The 25,931-nt window shown below is 43.6% G+C and overlaps 1 protein-coding gene across 3 annotated transcripts in view; it reads right to left on the bottom strand.

Moving 5' to 3' along the window:
- The window catches only part of arhgap42a (Rho GTPase activating protein 42a), a 503,828-nt gene that overhangs the window by 100,494 nt on the left and 377,403 nt on the right, over nt 1–25,931 (bottom strand). For all 3 annotated transcript variants that reach the window (XM_068034054.1, XM_068034055.1, XM_068034056.1), the window contains 5 exons: nt 18,071–18,171; nt 16,483–16,589; nt 10,791–10,869; nt 9,312–9,348; nt 587–649 (listed from right to left, as the gene is read on the bottom strand). In XM_068034054.1, coding sequence (XP_067890155.1) covers nt 587–649; nt 9,312–9,348; nt 10,791–10,869; nt 16,483–16,589; nt 18,071–18,171 — 387 coding nt within the window. The remainder of the gene's footprint in view (nt 1–586; nt 650–9,311; nt 9,349–10,790; nt 10,870–16,482; nt 16,590–18,070; nt 18,172–25,931) is intronic.

Raw genomic sequence — 25,931 nt, 5'->3', positions numbered from 1 at the left:
AAATGTTGCCTCATAAACTCTAGCTACAACCATCTTCAAGACCTCAACCACACTTACTATATAAATACCTCTGGAATCGTGCCCTTGCCCTTTAAAAACGTCAGGGCTCAGCCACACTCATTGAGCAATTTTCTGACCTCATAAACTCCACCTCCCACGCTGATATATTTTTGAAGCCCCTATTCATCTTGTGTTCAGAAACCCAGAGGGCCTCACAACGCCCCTCCTTCACTGAGTGCAGAGGTTTTGCCCCTTAACCCACTCTCCATCTGTCTTCAACCATCAACTTTCCCTTTCCATGTTGCACATCCTGCCAATAGCCTCCTCACCATTCCTCTCTCTGCCTGCTGTCTCTCTCCCCCTTTCCGCTCTTCATCCGCAGCTCCTTCTCTCCCCTCCACTCCCATTTGCCTCCTTACTCTGCTTGGTGCAATAAGTCCCCATCCTGCAATACTGCTCAACCTGAATAATACACTTGGACTTGACTCCTAATGTGCAATGTTATGGGTGATAGACTTGTGATTTGAATATAATTGCCAGTTTAGGAGTCATTGCTTACAAGTATTAACAAGAGTCAGTCACATACCTCTCATCTCCACAGCTTCAATGCACTTCTTTACAAAATTAAAACCTGGCTCATTAAGGTACACTGCAAAACAAAATTGAGTCCCTTAGTCTCACAAATCATTAAAAAATTAAATCAGTAAATTAAGGAGAACAAGACACATTGGAATTACAGTCATGCACCTTAAATTAGATGTCATCAACATTAACTTGGGTTTTAATCACACTCCAGTAAATACCTATGTAGAATTTTTAAACCGAAGTCTATATTTTTAATTACTGAAATTCACACATCGACATGTGCAGTGTGTGCCTGGAGATTTTATGGAATACAACATAAATGATGAACTTGCTAAATATTCAAAAAAAGAGCCAGTTAATGTTTTTTACCCCCAAAGATTACAGTGATAATGAACAGTTTTATTTGAACCACAAATTATGTTTACTACAACAGAATTTTACTTTGACGGTAGTCTCAGCCAACTGACAGTAAAAGATTAAAATACTTCATTATGGAATAGATATTAAAACGAAAGTTTCAACATCAGTAAAATTTATCAAAAAAACTCAAAACATTTATAAAGAATTACTGTGGTGGTTCCCCTATGACTCATCAAGCATTTTTTAATTAAGTAAATTTTGATTTCACGAAGTCCGATCATGATAGGATAAACGTGGGTGGGGGGGGGGGGGAGTGAAGAGGAGAAATTGGGCTTCTTAGAGGCTATTTTTGGGCACTACTAATGCCCATATAGTTCCAAAATGGCATGCATGGCTAATATGCAAAATTATGGGGGACGTGTGCCAGAAGTGTGCAGAGCAAGCAGATCATGACATCATTTAGCGTGCAATGCTGATTTGACACCATTTGATGCCTTTTCAGACCTCAACACTGCAGCTAATGCCTTCTCTTAACCTCACACAACTGAAGATACCTTCAAAAGCAGGAAGGAACCCCACCAGCACTATTTAAAGGGATCATCAACTACTTGTAGATTAGTTGCTGTTTGATTTCTTCTGCTGTTACTATGAATCTACAAGTGATTGGTGCTTTCTATAGTTGTTTCAAGTTGCAAAATTATACAGGGAGTGAGTGCCAGGCGCTGAAGGACTTTTTGATAACTTCAAGGCTTGTGCGCAAACCAACTGCTCACAGACATGGGTACAATAGTAAGCATTCCCCTTGGAATACAACATGACTTGGAGAATGAATGGAGAACACACAAAACAGGACATGCAGATGGAAAGAGGAGGAGGAGGGGGAGAAGGGCTCTCAGCAGGAGGCCACATCCACCCAGGACGTACAAGGAGCAATTATCCTACCAGACTCTCAGCGAGGAATAGTGTGTGAGGTGTCTGTGCTTCAGCAAAGACATCCTCACTGAAATCTGCCACCTGCAGGCAAGATAGTACATAATAAATGGTGTGATTTTAAGAAGTGTAGATGAGAAGAACGAACTTGGTGTCCATATACACAAATCCTTAAAGGTGGCAGTACAAGTTAATTGTAAGATGGTCAAAAAGCATATGGGTTACTTTGATTTATAAACAAAGGAATAGAATATAAGAGCAGAGATCAGACTAAAACTTCAAAAATCACTAGTTAGGCCTCAGCTGGAGTATTGTGGACAACTCTGGACACCACATTTCAGAAAAGATATAAAGGCATTAGAAAGGGTATACAGGTGGTTTATCAGGATGTTCCAAGTGATGAAGGACTTCAGTTATTCAGAGGAGAGGTTAGAAAGTTAAAACTGTTCTCAGAATGGAGAAGGTTAAGAGGTGACCTAATAGAGGTTTCCAAGATGATAAGAAGGAAAGTTTATTCCTCTCTTAAATTGGTTGTTAGTATAATTCTTAGCACACTTAGGATTGTTCAGCAAGTGCTCTCCAATCGCGGAATCACATCTAACGTTATACTTTGTGCTCTGAATTTTGCAAGTACCAGATGGTTGAGTAGTCAGTACTCTGCCTTTTGTGAACAGCCAAAGAGACGTGCTGTTTGAAATGATCCGCCAGTTGTTAGGACATACAGACTATGTACCTGGCATTGCACCGGCACTGAAATTCATTGACCACATTACTCAGCTGTGTGGTAGGCAGAACATCTTTTTGGGCTTGACGGCAGCATTCTGTTAGTGGAAAATACCAAAATGTGGCTTGCCTGCACTTTCTAGAAGCTACATATATTCATAGGCAGGGACCTGTCCTCTGCAAGCAAAAGGAACATGTCCAGGCATTGCACCTTTTTTGAATTAAACAAAAGCGTGGGGACAATAGTTCCCTGGTGCATTCTCCATGGCAACGCCTTGACCAGAGTTGACTTCCCAACCAATCAGCACCCTTTTCTCATGCAGTATAAATTATCGGTCCCTTTGAAATTTGACATTCTTGTGTCTGTCCTGATGAGTGCAAAACAAAAAGCTTCGACAGCATGTCTCTTTTTTCAGCAATACTCAAGTTCCGTACTACCAAGCAACTATTCAAAGAGAGCTAACTACATTTCATTCAACAATTTTAGATCACAACCTCTGTCCTTTTTAGCTGGTTTGGTTTTCTTTCTCTCTTGTTCTTTTTCTTTTTTCCTAAGCTTTCAGATGGCAGCTTTCATGATCCTGATCCACACCTCCTCTAGACACATCTTTTGTTTCTTTACTTGTCCCATTACCGCTCCCTTTGTCCTTGCATCATGAACCCTCTTATCATTTAATCTCTCCTACCATCCACCCTATTACAGACTTTCCCTTTCGTTCTTTTTACCACCCTCCCCCCACCTTTTACTTGCTCAAAATCTATTACATTTCTAACTTTTCCCCGTTCTGATGAAAGGTCACAGACCTGAAAAGTTAACTCTGTTTCTCTCTCCACAAATACTGCCAGACTTGCTGAGTATTTCCACCATTTTCTGTTTTTATTACATTTCATTCTCTTTTGGCAGAGGCAAGCAGGCAGAGCGAGCATGCAGCTTTGCTCGGTTTGCAGGCTTTCCTATGGTTCAGGATGCCACTGACCACACACACATCGCTTTGTGGGTACCACATATCCTATACTGGAAGAGAATAGAATTCCATTCCCACAAAGAACCACTGTTGCGCGACCATTGGCAGCAAACCATATTGGTCAATGGCCCATGCCCTGGCAGCAGTTATTATGCCTTCATTCTGCAGCCGTCTGCTCTGTCATCTGACCCACCACAGCAAACCAAAAGGTAGCAACTGGACAGCAAAGGCTATCTACTGACGACATGGTTGATGACTCCTGTTCACAAACCAGGCATACAGGCACAGCATGCATGAAAACTATGCTGCCACCCAAAAAGTGAGTGCAGACCATTGGTGTACTGAAACAACACTTCGCTGCCTGAACTGCACTGGAAGAACCCTGCAGTATTTGGCAAAGCGGATGCCAAGATTCATGGTGGTCTGTTGAATGCTCCATAACCTCGCCATCATGAGGGGTCAGCCCTGCCACTGGGCAGCTGAGAAGAAGGAGGAGGAAGTAGAAGAGGAAGAAGGGTGGAGGCAACCTAGACAGCCCCTTTCTGTCCAGGCTGCCCCTGAAGAACTTATCTGAGTGCTATACCAGGAACTGCAACTCCAATTCTCCATTCAAAAACAGTTCCACACCTTACTTTGCCCCTTTCTCTGACCATCGCAGCATCTACATGACCACAATATAAAAATAAAAGCCACCACAAAATACATATTCCAAACCAAATTTATAAATAAAATCAAGCCATAGTGCATACAAAAATCATCAAAACAGCTTTGTGCATTCCTTTAATGTATGTCTTTCTTGTGCCTTTGCCTATCCTAGTGTTCCTATGCGGTACTATCCCAATGGTTGCAGCATGGCTGGTGGAGGACTACTGACTTCTGGTGGAAGCCCTGAAAGACAATCTCGAGTAGTTCTAGACGTAGAAGACCCAGTTGTGGACTGCACCATTTTGGCATGGGTGGCAGCAGTCTAGGCTGGCGGACTGACAAAGACACTGTTAGAGTAGCAGGGTGGGAAGACAGCAGGTTTGTGCTGCATAGAGCCACTGCCACTCCCCCAGGGCAGTACCTCAGAAATCCTAGTCATCTAATGAACGACAGATTGCTGGACTGCTGTGACATGCTGCAAGCCCCTTTTGCATGACTCATCAAATTGAATTTTTTGATGAAGTAACAGAGAAGGTAGATGAAGGGAATGTAGCCAGTATTGTCTATATGGATTTTAAGAAAACGTTTGACAAAGTACCACATAAAAAGCTGGTTAACAAAATTCAGGCTCATAGGAGGGTCAAGGTTAGCTGGGATAAAAATCGGCTTACAGACAAAAAAACAGCGATTTGTGGTAAATGGCTATTTTTCAGACTGGACAATGGTAGACAGTGGTGTTCCCCAAGAGTCAGTGATTGGGCCACTGCTTTTTTTGATGCATATATAAATGACTTGGATATTAGAGTACAGAGTAAAATTTCAACATTTGCCCATGACATCAAACTTGAAGGTGTGGCAAACAGTGCGGTTGATACAAATTGACTGCAACAGGACACAGATTGGCTCGCAGAAGGGCAGAGAAGTGACAGATGAAATTTAATACAAAGAAGTGTGACATGATGCATTTGGCAGAAGGGATAGGGAGAGGCAATATATACTTAATGGCACAGTTCTAAAGAGTGTGCAGGGAGAGAGAGACCTTGGGGTTCATGTGCACAGATCTTTGACGGTGACGAGACATATTGAGAGTGTGACTAGCAAGTATATGGGATCTGATAGAGGTGTACAAGATTATGACAGAGTATAGATAAGGTAGACAAACAAAAGCTGCTCCCATTAGCTGATGGTACAATGGCTAGGGGGGCAAATTTAAGGTTTTGGGCAAGAGATAGAGGGGGGATATGAGGAAGAACTTTTTTATGCAGCAAGTGGTAATCGCCTGGAACTTGCTGCCTACAAGGGTGGTGTAAGCGGAGACGATCAATGATTTCAAAAAGAGGTAGGATGGGCATTTGAGGGAAATAAACTTGCAGGGCTATAGCGATAGAACAGGGGAATGGGACTGACCAGCATGCTCTACAGAAAGCTGGCATGGACTCAATGGGCTGAATGGCCTCCTTCCATGACATCTGAGGGCTGGATTTTAGAGGGGCGGGGGGGGAGGCATGAAGATTGCTCTGGATGAGGTCCGCCATCGACCTCGACGCGGGCAGGGCCCATCCTGATCTTGGTGGCGGCGGTGCGGCCTCGTGTCAGCCCCCCCCGCCACTCAGCGATGGGACCCACATTACAATATGCAGATGGGCACTTACCATTCATTAAAAGCAGGCCGCAGTGATTCAGGCAGCAGGTTGTGATCTTCATTTGGACGTGTGGCACTCAGACTTGAAAAGCTAGCGGCAGTCCTCGGAGCATGTGAAGGTGGGTGCGGGGCTCAATGTCCAGGTTATAACTCTGCATGAAAGAAGGGAGGTGGGTGGGGGTCTGCAATGACCGGGATACAACTCTGCATGAAAGAAGGGATGTGGGTGTAGGACTGCAATGACCAGGATACAACTCTGCATAAAAGAAGGGAGGTACCCCATGCCCTTCAACCATAAAGGGTGTCACTCTCCACCCGCTAACGTTTTGCGGGGGGCTGAAGGGAGCTGACCCTGCAATCGGCCAATGCTGTTTGGGGGAAGGGGGAAGCAATAGCACTCCATGACCCCATTGTGTGGGGTAGGGGCCAAAAATGGTACGGGGTTGAAGGTTGTGTGGCCGATGGTTGCATCCACGCAACGTCAGTAACATGACCATGCTCATGCTGCCCCGCTTTTTTGCAACGCTAAGATGGGCAATGTCATGCCATATCATATAGGTGATGATGGAACGCAGTTGAAGCACCAATTTACATCACTCTCTGCCCTGATAGGTGCCATTGACCTACTGAAGGCACCGGGTTCACCTGCAGCGTACAGGTGGGGCTGGTCCATCCTGTCTTTCTTGATCCAAGTGCCATGAGAAGCCACATCCTCCGGAGGCAGTACCAACAGGCAGGCACAGCCCACATGGAAGATCATGGACGTGAGCAGCAGCAGCATTCGATGCCAGAGAAGACAGCAGGTCTACAGGCCCAGCATGACATACCTGCAGATGTTGGAGCGCCAGTGTCAGAGGTGACTGCGGACCAGAGAGACAGTGACACATCTCTGTGCACTGCTGAATGATGACTAGAGCCAACGGGCTTTAGTGGACACCTTATGCTTGCGGCCCTCAAGGTCATTGCAGCTCTTAACTTCAATGCCTCCGCATCATTCCAGGGACCCACTGGTGACCTGTGTGGTGTTTAACAATCAGCAGTGCACCGCTGTATCAGGGAGTTCACCGATGGTTTGTACAGGAGGGCCGGTGACTATGTTCGCTTCAGGATGGACCCTGGACCCAAAGGGTCATTGGATTTGGGGCCATTGCGGGAGTCCCACAGGTGCAAGGGGTCATCGACTGCACGCATGTGGCTATCAAGGCTCCAGTTGAACAACCTGCTGCATTCCTGAATAGGAAGGGCTTCTACTAACTCAACGTACAGCTAGTCTGTCTTTCCCAGCTCACACAGGACTCCCAGCACCTGCTTCAGCCACAATACACTCCCTCTTTAAGAGGTGCAAGTAGCTTTAAGTTGTGCTAGAAAGTATTGATTCTGGGCCTCTGCTGATGCAAGCAGCCAATCAGCTTCCATCCTCTTTTCATGTACAGTGTTCCAGCTCCCGATACCACTGAGTAAAAACAAAATTCTTCTCATCTCCCCTCTGCATCTTTTGTCAATGTCTCTTTTTTCAGCAATTCTCTTTGGATACAGAGATTTACGCAACAGTGAATGACAAACTGTGTGATGTTGCAAATATCTCCAACTCCAGCCTGGAAGGAGCCAGACGCATAAAGGTTCATCACCATGGTCACCTTCACAGCCACTGTTGCAGTTGTGGTTCCACATTAATCCTCCCAAGGTGCAGCATTGCACTCTTCCCCTCACCGAACTCTATCAGCCATGTTTCTGCCCATTTCACCATTCTGTCTAAGTCATCCTGAAGACTATAACTATCCTCATCATGATGTACTACTTTGTTAAATTTTTGTACCATCTGCAAACTTTATAGTGCTGCTCCCTACATACAACTCTAGGTCGTATAAAGAATTGCAAAGAGTAATGGACCCAAAACAGACCACTGGGGAAACACCACTGCAAACCATTTCCCAGTCTGAAAAACATCCATCTACCACCACCCTTTGCTTCCTGTCACTGAGTCAATTTTGCATCCTTATCACCATTTTCCCCTTAATTCTATGGGTTTTCAACTTCTTAATAAACCTCCTGTGTGACACTTTGTCAAATGCCTTCCAAAAGCCCATATATACATCTACACCATTACCTAGACCAACTTTCTCTGTTTCCTCGTTGAAGAATTCAATCAAGTTAGTCGGACACAATTTGCCTCTAAGAAATCCATGCTGGATCTCCTTGATTAATCCATGCCTTTCCAAATGATAATGATTTTCAGTAACATTCCCACCAGCAATGTTAGGCTGATAGCCTGCAGATTATCCCTCTCCCCTTTCTTGAATAGATATATTAGCAACCCTCCAGTCCTCCAGCACTACTCCTGTATCCAATGAAGATTGAAAAATTGTGACCAACGCCTCCGCTATTTCAACCTTTATTTCTTTCAGCAACCTAAGGTGCACTTCATCTGGACAAGGTGACTTACCAATTTTCAATAATGCTAATCTTTCTAGTTGGTGTTATCTAATATTATCCTGTTCGTAACTAATTTGATCATGGAATAAAAATGTATTAAATTGCATACAATGGCTGGAAGTGGGGATGGAAAGAAAATGAGAAAGGACCATCCAGGTATAAAAACAAAACTCTAGTTATGGATTTTATGCAAGCAAAAATGTATTCACTTGCTACAGAACCTATTCGCTTTATCCATAAGATGCCTTTTTTTTTTTGGAGATTATTTGCTTCTTTGAACAAAGAACACGTGCCAATTTGGCTACTGCTGATTCAGAAGGCAATGGGTTCAAGTTCCAGCCTAGGAACTTGAGCAAAACATTTAGGCTGTTACTTCAATGCAGTACTTCAATGTAGTACTTCAGGAGCACTGCATTGTCGGAGGTGCCATATTTTGCCTACTCAGGGGGAAGCAAAAGATCATGTGGCAGTATTTGAAGAAGAATGGAGAAATTCTTCTGGCTAACATTTATCCCTCAGTCAGTACCACCAGAAAAAGGTTAACTAGTCATTTAGCTCATTGTTGTTTGTGGAGCATTGGTGTATGCAAATTAGCTGCTGTATTTGCCTATGTGGTTACATTTCTAAATAATTTGTTGATTGTGAAGTGCTTTGGGATATCCGGAGGACATGGAAGGCACTAAATAAATGCAAGTTTGTTTATTTTTTGACTGATAAATGGCCATACATTTTCATCCATTTACTTTATGGAAGGAATAAAATGTTTTTGATATGCTACGATGGTTTGAAATAATTTGGATGAATTTTATAGCCTGAAATACACATTTCTATTGCATTATTTGGCGTGTACTGGCAGATAATCGATGCCACTGTGTTTTATAGTTGATTATTACGTGGTAGAGTTACAACCTTATTTTGTTTGTTTCCACTTAAAGTAAACAGTTGTCATTTATTAAAAACCTTATCAGAAGAGTGTGCCAGGAACAGTGAAAATGTACATATTTCTGGGAAACCAAAAGATTTCTTACGTTCTTCTTTCTTGCTAAGAGGAGGCAGAGTGTATATCTGAAAAAAAAATTATGTTATTAACAACTTAACAATTTTGATGAAATACCAAAACCAAATGTTTGATATCTAGTATTAATTTTTCATTTTAATAGTTTGATCTAAAAATCACAAATTGAGCAACTACAAGCATAACATTAAGACTGGAATAGATTATTTACTGTACAATATGCTCAGAATGAAGGCCATTCATATCATTTTCAATAATTTACCCAAAATATTGTTTTTTTGTGTGTTATGTCTTTCATTAAAAATGAATAGATCCATTTCATTACTGAGCTGAAATGGTAACAGAAGTATTCCAACTAAATTTTCTTTTCTAATATAAATAATAAAAAGTGTACTGGCACCTGGAATGCAAACTCAGCACCCAAACATCCAGTTTGCCTTCATTAAAATAAACCATGGAGCACGCTATTGATACTACTTCAAGAACTGAACAAGAGGATGAGATGCATTGCTGTCACTTTGATCCACGGACAGAGTGAGTTACAACTTATTATCTGTCAGCTTCCCTTTTCCAAATTTTCTAGTTGCAATTTGGCCATTTGTTGCCAGTGTTTCCTTACCACTATGAATTACTACAGTTTTGTGCCATTTGATAAGAAAAGTTTAAAAACTAATTTTTGTGATTTTTGGGTGTTTGGAACAATTAATTTTAGAACAGCTGATTAATTTTGGAGTCTTGAAATACAGTTAAAATAATCAGAAGCTGTGTTTTGCAATTCTGTGGTCTACTGTATGTAGATTTAAATGTGTCATGCAATGTGTACATTCTCCTATGCGGTTTCTCAACTAAATCAAAATTATGATGGGTTTTGATTAGGTAACTTGGGGAAAAAACTATTCCTGTTGGTTGATGAATCGAAGGACAAAAAATTAAAATGATCAGCACACAAATTAAACGATGGGTTAGGAGACTTTTTTTCCTGACAGCTTTGCTACGGCATAAAGAACTGACTTTTCTCTGCTTTGCACTGAGTATTATTTCTATGATGCAAAGCAGAGGTAAATGATACAAAGACCCATAACATTCTATCTCAAACTCTTTAGTGTTGCCCTGAGATTGAGGGGGGTTCCCCCAGAGCAGGTACCTTCAAATGCCATTTAAATGAACCAAGACGACATAACATTGCCTATCACTTCATTTCTTCTCTCTATCTTGGGTAGATACCCAACTGGGAAAGCACAGAGAAGAACTAAGCCAGAAATGCAGCACCAGCCCTGCTTAGATTGGAAGATCAAAGGTGGGACAGGAGCAAGGAGGAGGGATCCCAGAAATAGGTAAATATCTTCCATCCAACCTCTCCCCCCAACCCCAGATGTCCAAGATGATCTTCACGGCCACGATAATGCTTTGGATTCTACAACATGTGGACCATAAAGATGAATATGACAGTAGACAGTACTGACGACTATATCTCTTATACAAAATCTCATACTGGTTCCTTTCCATCCATTGCTTCCAACCAAAGTTTTCTGTTTGCTTCAGACTGAGCCTGGAGTGTAACAATGCCATGCCTACAAAAAGAAAAAAAACAAAGAAAATTAAAAATACTGAAAATATTCTAAGAATTTCCTTTTTTGTTGCTGTATTGAATTTTTACTATTTATACCCAATTACAAACCCTGTTACAGCATGACTTAAATATAACCTTTCTTACCTTTGCTGAAATGAATGCCTTGCTTTCAACCGTTCACCAAATTGCACCAGTATAAAGTTTTCCATCTCACCTACCAACTATTCTCATGGGTTTACCAACTGAGAATGTCTACCCCTTTATAGGGGAGGGCATTGCTGTCCTATTGATCAAATTGATTGAACTTGACTACTCCTTTGACATCTTTGTGCAAGTAATTCCGAGCCAGTCTTCTATTTCCACTGAATCTCTGGACCAACAGCCAACATTGTAGCTTCAAAAATGCTGACCGTAAGGTAGAGTACACTTTATAAGCGATTGAACCATATAAAGCAATGGATAGCAGGTTCAATAACTTCTAGTTTTACAATCCCTCCTTCTATGGCTAAGTCTTCTCATTACTCCTGGAGGGGAACAACTCTAAACTCCTCCTCTGCAAAAAAACATCTCCTGCAACAATTTTCTACTGCACCCGCCCGTCTCACCTCCAAAACTAAATACAAGGTGCTCATGGACTTTTTTTTGTCTAAAATCTAGGGCATCCATTACGCTGCCTCTGGCCCTTCCTCCTTCCAGCCAAACCCCTCTCCTCCTTCTTTCAGGCATCCATGTTCCGTTATCCCATAGTCCCTTCTCCTTCCCCCCACATCTTGGCAGTTACTAATCTTATTCGTGAGGACTCCTCTAGCTCTTCCTATCCATACGCCTGGCCATTTAACATCCCTTTCTCAGTCCCAGGTGGATGTAGGAAATTCAGTGGATGTGGTATTATATAGACTGTCAGAAAATTATGGAGAAGTTAGCACATTACTGGGGAAGTTGAAGGGGCATAGAATTAGGGGAAGGGCAGTTTCTCCAAAGTGGTTGGTAATAGGTAATGGTGTTTTGAAGTGTTTGATTCTGGGATCTCTTCCCTTCACCATGCACATTAATGATTTGGATATACGGCGAGTTAGAGAAATGTTTTCAAATTTTCACACAAGTTAAAACAGGAAGCATAGTAAATAATAGTAAAAAAAGCTGCAAAGGGATATTGATAAGTTTGTAGAATGGACAAGAAAGTGGCAGGTGGAATTCAATGTCAATGGGCTGAATTTTACAGAACCCCGATGTTGGGGTCGTGATGGGGGTGGCCGGAAAATGCCTCTGGCAGAAGCTCGCTACGGGCCTCGATGCTGGGAAGGCCCAGCCCGATATTGCCGGTGGTGGTGAGGCCTCTTGGCACCACTCCCCAGCCCCACTTGGCGATGAGCCAAATTTAAATATGTAAATTAATTTAAATAAATGAATAAATTACCTTCTTGCTCCTGCCATCTGTCCTGGTGCAATATTGGTGCTGGTGGCCGACATTCCCGCTTCCCATGCTGGGGATCCGAGTTGGAACACTGGTGGGGAGGGGGTAGTAGGTACGTTGTCCAATGTGGGGAGGGCGGGGTCACAGTCATCTCATTGGTGTAGGGGATGGTGGGAAAGGGTAAAGTGTAAAGTTGAAGCACTTTGCGGGGGGAAGGTCAGGTTCCCAAGGTAAGTGTTTTGCAGCAGGGGAGAGGGCAGGTAATTAAATCTATTGTTATTGTGGGGGCGGTGGTGGGAGAGGGCAAGATCAATTTATTTAATTTTTTAAAATCAATATCCCTTTAAATATTTAAATTGAAATGTAGGGTTCTAAGCCCTTTAAAATTGGCGTCAGCACCTGCGCAAAGGTAGCTGATGCCATTGCTGGGAACGGAACCGCCCGCCCCCTCCACATCATTGGGGTGGGTAGTCCGCCCCGGCTATTTAAATAAGTCACCGCGCTGAATAATGTGGCAGCTCCGCGACGTGTGGACCGCCATTGTTTTCATGCCGCAGAAGTATAAATTCCAGCCCAATACATACATTTTGATTTAAAAAGATGTCATAATTCTAATTTAAATGCAGAAAGAGTGGGTGATATGCAAGAGCAGAAGGATTTGGAGGTTCAGGTTCACAAAACATCAAAAGCAGCACCACAACAGGAAAGACCATAAAAAAAGCAAAAGGCATACTGGGTTCTACACCAAGAGGTGCAGAATATAAAAGTAATGATGTAATAGTGCATCTATATAAAACCCTAGTAAGACCTTAGTCGGAGTATTGTTCCCTATTTTGGGCTTCATACTATAGGAAAGACATTGAAAGAATAGTGAGGGTGCAGCACTGATGCACTTGATACTGCCTGGTATGAGGAAATACAAATTTGAAGACTTAAAAAATTGGAACTACCTGTATTACAGGCGATTACAGGGTGATTTGATAGAGCTGTTTAAAATTATGAACGCATGGGGCAGGATAGATAAAAACAGATTGTTTCCAGTAGTTAATGGCCTAAAATAAGGGGACATAGATATAAGATTAAATATGCGATTTAGGACAGGGAGCAGAGAAAATGTTGTTACATGGAGGGTTATGAGGTTGTGGTATGCACTACTAAAGTTAATTATAGAATGGTTACAGCACAGAAGGAAGTCATTTAGCCAGTTGTGTCCACGCTAGCTCTCTGTAAGAGCTACTCAGCTAGTCCCACGCCCCTGCATGGCCCTGCAAATTTTTTCTCTTTAGTTATACAATTCTCTTTTGAAAGCCATTATTGAATCTACCTCCACCACACTCTCAGGCAGTGCATTCCAGTTCCTAGCCACTCGCTGTTTGGAAAAGTTTTTCCTCATGTCACTATTGCTTCGTTTGTCAATCACCTTAAATCAGTGTTCTCTGGTTCTCCACCCTTCTGCGAATGGGAACAATTTCCACCTATCTACTCTCTCCAGACTCATGATTTTGAACAACTCTATTAAATCTCCTCTCAATCTTCTATTCTCTAAAGAGAACAGCTCCAGCTTCATCAATCTATCCTCGTAACTGAAGTCTCTTATCCCTGGAACCATTCTCATAATTCTTTCCTGCACCCCCTCTAATGCCTTCACATCCCTCCTAAAGTGTGGTGCCCAGAATTGGACACAATACTCCAGTTGAGGATGAACCAATGTTACATAAAGGTTCACTGCACCTTCCTTGCTTTTGTACTTTTTGCTTCTATTTATAAAGCCCAAAATCCTGTGTGCCTTATTAACCATTTACTCAATCCTGCAATCTTCTGCACCTTCTTCAGAATTGTATCCTTTATTTTATATTGCCTTTCTTCGTTCTTCCTAACAAAATGTATCACTTCACACTTCTCTGCATTAAATTTCACCTGTCATTAGTCTGCCTAATCCACCAGCCTGTCTGTGTCCTCTTGAAGTCTATCACTATCCTTCTCTCAGTTCACAATACTTCCAGGTTTTGTGTCATCTGCAAATTTTGAAATTGTGGCATGCAAACCCAAGTCCCCAAGTGTAGGTCATTAACATAGATCAAAAAAAGCAGCAGTGCTAATACCGGCTCCTGGGGAACTCTACTATTTACCTTCCCTGAGTCCAAAAAACAACTATTCACCACTATCCTCTGTTCCCTGTCATTCAGCCAACATCACGTCCATGCTGTCACTGTCCTTTTATTCCATGGGCTTCAACTTTGCTGAGAAGCCTATTATATGGCACTTTATCAAACAGCTTTTGGAAGTCCACGTACATCACATCAACCACATTACCTTCAGCAATCCTCTCTGTTCCTTCATTGAAAAACTCAATCAAATTAGTTAAATATGATTTTCCCTCAACGAATCCGTGCTGGCTTTCCTTAACTAATCCACATTTGTCCAAGCAATTGCTAATTTTGTCTCTGAATATTGTTTCTAAAAGCGTTCCCATTACCAAGGTTAAACTGACTGACCTGTATTTGCTGGGCTTATCCTTGCACCCTTTTTTGAACAAAACTTACTTCCCTCAGCATCTCATCAGGTCCTGGTGACTTATCAGCTTTAAGCACAGCCAGCCTTTCTAATACTTCCAGTGTCTCAACTACCTCCTCTTTCACTATGGCTTTGGCTGCATCTTCTTCCTTGGTAAAGACACATGCAAAGTAGTCATTTAATACCTCAACCATGCCTTCTGTTTCCATGTGTAAGTCCTCTCTTTGGTTCCTAATTGTGTCTACTTCTCTTTTTACCACCCTTTTACTATCTAATTTGCCCTATCCCTTTTTTTACTGCCCTTTTATTATTTATATGCCTAAAGATGACTTATGGAGTCCGTTTTATCTGTCAGTCTCTTTTTATTCTCTCTCTTTGCTGCTCATATTTCTTTTCTCACTTCCCGTCTGAACTTTTTATATTCAACCTGGTTTTCAATTGTATTATCAATCTCACATCTGTCATACACACCTTTTTTCTGTGTCTCCTTACTTTCTATTTCTTTTGTCTTCCAAGGAGCTCTGGATTTGTTTGTCCTACCTTTCCCCCATGGGAATATACCACAAATGTACCTGAAATATCTCCTCTTTAGAGGCAGCCCATTGTTCAATTACAGTTTTGCCTGTAATCCAATTTACTTGGACTAGATCAGTTTTCACCCCATTGAAACTGGCCCTCACCCAAATAAATATTTCCACTCAGGATTGCTGCTTTGTCCTTTTTTATAGCTAACTTAAGCCTTGGCCTGGATTTTATTCGAGCGATGGGGGATTTCGACCACCGGCCAAAGTGCCGGAGAATGCCCCGTGTCACCTCCTCTGGGGAAGACCCGCTGAATCAAGTGCCAATTAGGCACTTAAAGGGTCAGTGACGAGTCTTCCCTAGGATCAAGGACCTCGGCGGCGGAGATCCTGCCTGCTGAGAGCTGCCGGTCAATCTTACACTGAGCAGTGCCACCACAGAGGTGGTAGCTGCTGCTGGTACAGCACTTACCCAAGGCACTGGACGCAGGACACAGTTAAGCCTCAGTGGGAGGGGTTTAGCAGGGTGGGGTTCACAGGGGGAGGAGGGGGATCGCTCTTAGCAGGACCTCCCCTTCCTGATTCCAGGTCCTTTGTTCCTTTTTACAAGGGACACCCCCCCCACCCTCCAACAGCCAGCAAGCAACCCACGCAGGTTTGCTTGGCGTGCTCCTCGTGCGGTGACAGGCCTGTTCAGCACTGGGCTAATTCCGGCAGCGGCAGGGTGAGGCCCTTAAGTGGGTGAGAAGGCTGTTCACAGGCCTTCCCGCCCCAGAATTAATTTGGGTGGAGGTGGGAAGGTGGAAGGGACTATCCCGCCCAATTTTATGCTCTCCCACCTCCAAACTCGAAGTGGAGGAGAGCATAAAACTCCCCCCTTATGATACTATGGTCACTGATCCCGAAATGTTCCCCTACTGACGCTTGATCCACTTGTCCCACCCCAGAGTCTAGTTTGACTTTTAACAATAGGTCAGATAAGTGGTTGAAGGAAAGAAGGATAAAAAGATATAGGAACAGGACAGGCAGAATTACTGCTCAATGGAAAACAAACACCAACATGGACTGCTTGAGCTGAATGGCTTGCTTCGATGCAGCAATTCATATGCATTAAAAATTTACACCTATTGACCTAAGGAGTTAGACCAGCATAAATTTAACTCACCTTTCCACCACTTCAATATCAAAACAGAAGCGTTTGTCAATTGAATCCGTCTTCCTTCGAATGCAAAACTTCAGTTTGAACATTTCTGAAGCTGTTACAAGGCCATTCTATTTAATTACAGATTAATAAGTCAGACATTTTTACGATAAATACAGCACAATTTCAGTTGAACCATTTTTTGATGGATTGATTGAGGTAAATCAATATTTCCCAACAAAAGGATTATATTGTTCTTGCCTTTCCAATGTATTACAAATCCAACAATCCTAATTCTGTTGAAAAGGCTTAATACATACACTTATAATACCAAATACTAAAAGTGGAACTAGAAAAGTTAAGCAACCACAAAACTTCCTTTGCATATTTGTTTTCATTGCAACAACTTGCATTTATATAGCATCTTTAATGTAGTATAACATTTGAAGGTGCTTCACAAGGTCACCAAACAAAATTTGACACTGAGCCACTTAAGGAGTATTAGGACAGGTGACCAAAAGCTTGGTCAAAAAGGTAGATTTTAAGGAGCAACTTAAAGTTGGAGAGTGATAGAGAGGTAGAGGTATTCAGGGAGGGAATTCCAGAGTTTTGGGCCTAGGCAGCTGAATCGCGGGGTGATGAAAATCAGGAATGTGCAAGAGGCCTGATTTGGAAGAGCGCAGTGATCTTGGAGGGTTCTAGGGCTGATGGGAGGCTGGTCAGGACAGCATTGGAACAAACCAAGTCTAGAGGTAACATTGGCATGGATGAGGGCTTCAGCATCAGATGAGCTGAGGCAGGCGCAGAGACAAGCAATTCTGTGGAAGTGAAAGTAGGTGCTCTTGGCGATGGAGAAGATATGGGGCCAGAAGCTCAGTTAAGCTCAAATAGGACACCAAGGTTGCAAACAGTCTGATTCAGTCTTCAGACAGTGGCCAGGGAAAGGGATGGAATCGGTTACCGGGCTTGGGAACAGTTTGTGGGAGGGACCAAAGATACTGGCTTCGTTCTTCCCATTATTTAATTGCCAAAACTTCTACTGATCTGATACTGGATGTAAGACAAGCAACGTGAGAAATCTGAGGTAGTGGAAGAATCAAGAGAAGTATTGGTGAGATAGAGCAGGGTGTTGCAGTGCACATCTTGAACCTGGTTTGTTTTCAGATGATGTCGCTGAGGTGTAGCATGTGAATGAGAAAAAGGAGTGGGGTCAAGGGTAGATCCTTGGGATACTCCATAGGCAATGGTGCAGGAACAGAAGGAAAGCCATTGCAGGTGATGCTGGTTATGACTGATTAGATAGGAATGAAAGCAGGCAAGGGCAGTCCCACCCAGCTGGACAATGGAGGAGAACGGTGGGGTCAATCACGTGAAAGGCCACAGGCAAGTTAGGAAGGATGACAGGGGATAGTTTACCATGGTCACAGTCACATAAGACAAAAAATGTGACTTTCAAAAGGACTGTTTCAGGTACTGTGGTAGGGCTGAAACCTGATTAAATGTTGTTCAAACACGGCATTGCGAGAAAGATGGGCACAGATTATCTCTTGACAATATAGTAAGGAAAAAGTTAATTTTTGGTCACTTATTTCAAATAAAATTTTGAATTTACCAATTTTCCCCCTGACTTTGGTTCACATAAGGTCATTGAGAATGCTTTTGTTGCTTTGTCGTAGGTACAGTAGTGTTTTATCCATGCAAACCCAAGGGGCCCTAAAAAAAAAGAACTGTTATCAAACAGTTTGCATACAATGAAGCAATGCCAGTAACAGTATAACTACATCAAGTCTTTTTTGTAAATACAATTATTGCTTGAAGACCAAACTGAAAAACGGAGAATTTTTCATAAAAAGGAAAGCAATTAGGATTTTAGATCCACGTTGTTAACAAAATGGAAATAGCAATTCACAAAATGCAATTAATAAGCAACACCTTCTCAGCTGCAAATTCAAACCTAAAACATTTAAGGTGATTAGGCAATGAACAATAGGATTCTATTCTACTTGGATTCCAGAAGTAAAGTCAGGCTCATGAAATTCATCACTGCGACAAGTAATGGTATATTTATAATACAGAGCTGCAAATGTCTGCAGGCTCAACCTGCTCTTCTCCTCACATATACAGCACACAACCAACAAGTTATTGCTGGCCAAAATTCTGGGCAGTTTGCCATTTCAACAGACACCCCCTGCTCTCATGCCCACATTTCTGTCTTTGGCCTGCTGCAGTGTTCCAGTGAACATCAACACAAGCTCAAAGAACAGCACCTCATTTTCCAATTAGGCACTCTACAGCATTCCGGACTGAACATTGAGTTCAATATTTTCAGAGCATGACTGGCCCTTTTTTATTTATTTTTTTACCATGTGCCTGCCTTAAACTGGGTTTTTCGTGTTTGTGCATTTAGCTAGGGCTGTTCATTGTTCTGTCATTAACATTCTCTCTGCACTAATGCTTTGTCTTTCACCACACCATTAGCACACATTCTTTGCCTTTGCCCCACGACCTTCTTGTCAGTTATCTCTCCAGCCCTCTGTCCTATCACACACCTTCCCTTTTGTTCTCTTCCCCCTATCCCACCCCCCCATCCCCTCTTTACTTGCTTAAAACCTATTACATTTCTAATCTTTGCCAGTTCTGATGAAAGGTCACAGACCTGAAATGTTAACTCTGCTTCTCTCTCCACAGATGCTGCCAGACCTGCTAAGCATTTTCAGCATTTTGTTTTTATTTCAGATTCCCAGCATCTGCAGTATTTTGCTTTCATTTAAGGGCAACACTAAGGCAATACACAAGGATGATTCGTTGACTTTTGTATGGGATATTGGATGGTTTGTTTCATGAATCTGGTTTCGATAGGTGGCTTTGTGGTAGCTTTTAATTTCAACATTGCGGCCAAGAGGAAGCCGGAGTGGTCAACAACAAAAAGGTGGTAAAGTGTATGACTGTTGTAAATTGGGCATTTAGTATCATATTCAGTGGAATATGGACAGCCTGATAAAGGGGATGTGTTGGTTCCCTAGGGCGGCACAGTGGCGCAGTGGTTAGCACCGCAGCCTCACAGCTCCAGCGACCCGGGTTCAATTCTGGGTACTGCCTGTGTGGAGTTTGCAAGTTCTCCCTGTGTCTGCGTGGGTTTCCTCCGGGTGCTCCGGTTTCCTCCCACATGCCAAAGACTTGCAGGTTGATAGGTTAATTGGCCATTATAAATTGCCCCTAGTATAGGTAGGTGGTAGGGAAATATAGGGACAGGTGGGGATGTGGTAGGAATATGGAATTAGTGTAGGATTAGTATAAATGGGTGGTTGATGGTCGGCACAGACTCGGTGGGCCGAAGGGCCTGTTTCAGTGCTGTATCACTAAAAAAAAAACTTTCTCCTGCTTCTCCACTTCCTGAGCTTCTCGTCGTATCCCTGGTGGCAAGGTTATGCAGGACACAGCAGACCACGAGAAATTGGGAGAGGCTCTGGCAAGTAATGCAGGGTTTTTCCAGAGTGGTCCAGGCAGTGGAATCATCGTTTGAGCATCCAAATGGTCTACTCTATGATGTTTCGCATGGCAGCATGGTTCTCAATTATATGCATGCTGGCGATGTGTGGTTGGGTTGCACATGAGTGTCATGAGCCAGGTGTTAAGCGGATAGCCCTCACTGCCCAGTCGCCACCCTCTGGTCTGATGTGGTGGTTCAAATACTGAGGGAACAATGGACTGGCATAGAATAAATGCAATGACTGCTACCAGGATAGTGGGCATTCACCTGCATAATGTTGCTAAGCATGACCACACACTGACTGTATATTCAGGAAGTGGAACCCTTTGCAGTTGTGGTATCTCTCTGCATTTAGATGCGGCACCTGGAAAGCCACATGTGTGCAATCAATGCACACAATGGCACCCTGCACCTTGGGAAAGCCCACTATCCCAGCAAAGCAACATGCTTGCTCCACCTGCTTCTCTCTAGTCAGAGAAAACATAATGTGCTTCCCTCTCTTGGCAATAAAGAGGGTCAATGTCCTCCCTTTAGCAGCAGTGGATGGAGAACTGAGAGACATTACAAATGTTGCCTACTCCAGCCTGGAAGGATCCTGACGTGGAAAAGATCAAGGCAATGGTCATCTTCATAGCCACTGGCAGTGCTGCCCTTGCCCTGCTCTGAGGATGCAGGTAAGAGAAATGCTTCTGGAAGATCCTAGGTGGATAAGGCCTCCTGTTGAGAGCCCTCCTCCCACTATGCTCTCTGTGAACAGCTTCTTCTCATCCATGCTGCTTCTGCACAATCTCCCTCTCATGCTGCAGACCAAGGGGAATGGTAACTATAACTGGAAGCAAGCGGTCTGACCAGAACCAAGGCCTTCTCTAACATGCAGCACCACACCCTGTCAACGTCACCAACTTTAAGCAACTCTAGAAACTACCAAGCACTTCACAAACTCAAGTTGGAGCCATCAGAAATTAATCAGCAACGAACATGAGAGTGGGTGACGATCTCTTTAAATAATGTTGGTGAGGGGTCCCTCCTGCTGCTGAATACATGTTCAGCTGTGTGTGTTTAAAAGGGGCATTAGCTGGAATGGCGAAGCCGAAAATGGCAGCGCTGGCTTTAAATCAGCACTATACATTGACTGATACTACAATCTGCCAATTTTGTATACTTCCAGTGCACGCTTTTAATGCCATGCTACTGACCTTCCCAAAACGCGCCTGTATGAAACTAAAACAGCACCCACAGCACTGAAACTACGGGTGCTATGGAGTCAAATTTTGTGGCCATGGATTTTCAAAAAGTATTTGATAAAGTACTACATAACAGATGTATTTCCAAAATAAAAGCACCTGGGATTAAAGGGATGGAAGTAACTTGGGTAAGTAATTCACTCAGGGATAGGACGCAGAGAGTAGTGGTGAATGGTTGTTTTCCTAACTTTTAACTGGAGAGAAGTATGCAGTGGGGTCCTTCAGGAATCAGTATTAGAAACATTTCTTTTATGTTATGTATAAACAACCTGGACTTAGATATAGGGAGTACAATTTCCTACTTTGCGGATGATACAAAACTTGGCAACACAGTAAACAGTGAGGATGATAGTAGCAGACTTCAGGAGGGAATAGACAGACTGATGAAATGGGCAAACACATGCTAGATGCAATTTCATGCAGTGAAGTGATGATCTTTGGGAGGAACCATGGAGAGGCAGTATAATCTAAATGGTATTATTTTGAGGGGAGTACAAGGTAAAGAGTCTTGGGGGTATGCGGACACAAGTCTTTGAAAGTGGCAGAAAAAATTGGAAAAGGCTGTGAATAAGGCATACCAGATCCATGGCTTTGTAAATAGGGTCAATGAATACAAAAACAAGGGGTGGAATCTTATCATTGCCACAGCATTCCAGACGGCGGGAACAGAAGTTGTTGTAACTTCCACTCCCACTGAAAATCCCATTTCCTACATGATTTTGTATTTAAATTAGCCATGCGGCGACAGGCACAGGAAACACGTGGGATCATGCGGCTGGGGGCAGCCTTTCATTGGTGGAACCCGCCGTCACTGCCCCAAGCACCATGATTACCACAAATATAAAACATTCTGTGCTTGCAGCATCAAGAAGCAGCAGCCTTCCTTTCAGGTAAGTATCTTCAGAATAACTTAGTTGAAGCTTTCACTTAAATCAAAATGTTTTTGTCTCCCTTATTTTGTGAAACTCACCACCAACTTAATATCATTTATTTTTCCTACAGCCAAAGTAAATGACATGACAGCAGCAGGCAGCGTCCCGCCCTAAGGTTCAGTGATACCTCCCTGCAGGTTCTCCTCCAGCCGTTAGGGAAAGTCGGGAGGTGATCTTTCCTACAGATGGAGTCAGAAGACCCTCCCACCTCAACAGGGTGGCCTGGATGGAGGTAGCGGAGAAGGTCTTGAACAGTGGGGTAACTTTTAGAACATTGGTACAGTGCCGCAACTGTATCAATGACTTGCTCAGATCAGCAAGGGTAAGCAGTCCTGGCAAGGCTGCTCCATTGATTTCTTCCATGGCTAGGTATCTTTAAGGCAGAGGGTATGCAAGGAATGCAACTGAATGCAGCATGAGCAGCCTTGATGCCATTTACTAAATGATTAAGATTGGCATTGTTAATGTGATTGGATGTGTTGTGCAAAAGCCAGTGCAGAACTAGTGATGTTGATGCACGCATGCAATGGTTGTGATGCATCATTTACCAATTTACCACGTCATTAAATCTGCAGTGTCTGTTGCAGGAGAAACTAAGCCACAACCAGTGTGTGTGGTAAGACGGGAGGAGGGGGCCCTGACATCAGGCTGCTGACCACAGCTGAGGAGGAGGCTTCAGAGATCACGAGAGAGGGGGGAAAGCAGGGCGAGCCGCGATGGCAAAGTAGGAGCCACAAGGTGTAAGGATGAAATAGCATCTCTGCTCTTGCAGCCATAAGTCAAAACTGAAGGAAATTAATTGTAATTTGGTAGTACAGAACTTGCAAATGGTTGACAATAGAGACATGTTGTCAAAGCTTTTCATCTTGCACTCATCAACACTCTCTTCTCATGCAGTATATGTTGTTTTCCCCTACATTGGTTATTCTTGCATATTGTCCTGATGAGTGCAAGGAATTGGAGTGTATGGCTTCCCCAGTCAAGAGTTTGTTGAGCTCTGTGGCGAGTCTGGTTGAGTACTTGAGTCGTATGCAATTTGACCTGCACTCTATCACTGTTGCTGTGGGGTCCATGCAGCACAGTCTAAACGAGAGGGGGACAAGGACTTCCCTCCAGGTGCTCCTTCCCCTTAGGGAGACAGGCAGGTGCCATTGTGCACCCAGATGAAGGATGAACGTGTGCCAGCTTCCCTGGGGCCTTCCTCTCAGGACATTCCCACAGTAAGCGGCGTCACGTCCTCTTCCCCGACATTAACCCCCTTACCTCCAGCAGGCGAGCACACAGGGGATACTCAAGCACCAGTGCTGCAGACCCCCTGTAGGATGGTGCCATCAACGCCCCGTTCCCCCAGTGGACACCCGCCATAGTCATCCACAGCAACGGGGCAGCACAATGAGCAAACTGGCTGCACCTTAGCTGCTAATTTCGGGGTAGCACCTAGACAGAGTGGGAGAAAAAGGAAATTGAAACAGTCTTGATCACGAAGGTGGCACAGTGCTGTACATATTGTCACGATTGCAAAGATGTATTGAAACATTTTTATTTCATGCAAAATTTGATCCACTCTCCGTTACAGATGGCTACCAGGACATAAACCTGCCATTCCATGGCAGAAACGCAATGATGTTTGCAAAGCCTCTCAGGAAATGTCCAGTGTCCATATCTCATTGGAATTTGAGCCTTCACTCATCAATGATGGTTGTTTCCTATTGATGATTAATAACTTTTTCCAATACTGTCATATCTTGCTTTTGTTTTCTATAGTTATAACTTAATGCTGCTTGCAGTGGTATGTAGTCGCATTCATTGCAGCCCATAGATGATTTCAAATGCCATGAATAAGACCTCATGCACAAGGGAATTTCTGTGGGGAAGTGTTATGTTTCTCCTCCCAACGTTCCTTGATAATGTGGCTTATTGGCTGAAATGTGCATAAATGAGGTTCTCCCTGATATCTGCATGTCTCTCCATGGCTCTCATATCGATGACAGCATCATTGTCATTGTTGTCCTTCTCCTCCTCACCCTCTTCATAGTCATCCTCATCTGAGGAAGACTGATGTGCCTCCTGTTCCTCCGCCTGCAGAATGTTGCCGCGTCTAATTGCAAGGTTGTGCAAGGCGCAGCAGACAACGATCACTCGTGACGCCCTCTGTGGCATGTACTGAAGAGCTCCTTCAGACCGGTCAAGGCAACAAATTCGCATTTTCAGAATGGCAATGATGTGTTTAATGATGGCACTGGTGGATGCATGAGCGACATTGTACCTCTCTTCAGCAGCACTTTGGGGATGATGTAGAGGTATCATCAACCATGTACAAAGGTGGTAGCCCTTGTCACCCAGGATCCATCTGTCCACCGGCTGGTTCCTTGAAAACTGCTGGCAGCTGGCAGTTCCTCAAAATGTAGGAATCATGGCCGCTCCATGGGAAACGTGCGCAAACATGCATGATTCTTCTCCTGTGGTCGCAAACCAACTGTATGTTTAAAGAGTGGAAGCCTTTGCAATTGACAAAGACAGCAGGCTGGTCCCATATATATTAATGACTTGGGCACGGGAACTAAATGTAACATTTCCAAGTTCGCAGATGACATAAAGCTGGGGGGCACTGTGAGCTGTGAGGAGGATGCAAAGAGGCTCCAATGTGATTTGGACAAGTTGGGTGAGTGGGCAAATGCATGGCAGATGCAGTGTAACGTGGATAGATGTGAAGTTATGCACTTTGGTTGTAAAAGCAGAAAGGCAGATTATCTGAATGGTAATAGATTGGGAAAGGGGGAGGTGCAACAAGACCTGGGGGTCCTTGTACACCAGTCGCTGAAAGCATTCAGATGCAGCAAGCAGTTAGGAAGGCGAATGGTATGTTGGCCTTCATTGCAAGAGGATTTGAGTACAGGAGCAAGGATGTCTTACAGCAGTTATACAGGGCCTTGGTGGGACCACATCTGGAGTATTGTGTGCAGTTTTGGTCTCCTTATCTGAGGAAGGATGTTCTTGCCATGCAGGGAATGCAAAGATGATTTACTAGGCTGATTCCTGGGATGGCAGGATTGACATATGAGGAAAGATTGGGTCGACTAGGCTTATATTCACTAGAGTTTGGAAGAATGATAAGGGATCTCATAGAAACCTATAAAATTCTAACAGGACTAGACAGGCTAGATGCAGGGAGGATGTTCCCGATGGCTGGGGAGTCCAGAACCAGGGGTCACAGTCTCGGGTTACGGGGTATGCCATTTAGAACCAAGATGAGGAGAAATTTCTTCACTCAGAGGGTGGTGTGCCTGTGGAATTCTCCACCGCAGAAGGCATGGAGGTCAGGTCATTAAATATATTCAAGAAGGAGATAGATATATTTCTTAATGCCAAAGGGATCAAGGGATATGGGGAGAAAGCGGGAACAGGATACTGAATTAGACTATCAGCCATGATCTTTTTTAAATGGCGGGGCAAGCCCGAAGGGCTGAATGGCCTGCTCCTATTTTGTATGTTTCAGAGAGCTCTAATGGCCACATGGATACAGTCGATCACCCCTTGCACTCTAGGGAACCCAGTGTTGGTGCCGAAGACTGCAGATCTTGCTGCCTGGCTGTCCTCGTCTACAGGTAAGTAGATGAAATCATTGGCACATCGAAAAAAGGCACTGGTCACCTCTTTGATGCACCTGTGGGTCAAGATACCATACATGTCGCTCGTGCATGTCTGGAAGGAGCCGCTGGAGGAAAACATTGAGTGCAGCAGTCATCTTGAGGGCAACTGGCATGAGATTCCCATTGAAGCTGAGCGGCTGCAGGTCATACTGCAGGA

Source organism: Heterodontus francisci, chromosome 6, assembly GCF_036365525.1.
Source record: "Heterodontus francisci isolate sHetFra1 chromosome 6, sHetFra1.hap1, whole genome shotgun sequence".
Lineage (NCBI taxonomy): Eukaryota > Metazoa > Chordata > Chondrichthyes > Heterodontiformes > Heterodontidae > Heterodontus > Heterodontus francisci.
The sequence above is the reverse complement of the archived record's forward strand: the minus strand, read 5'-3'. Positions and strand labels throughout refer to the sequence as shown.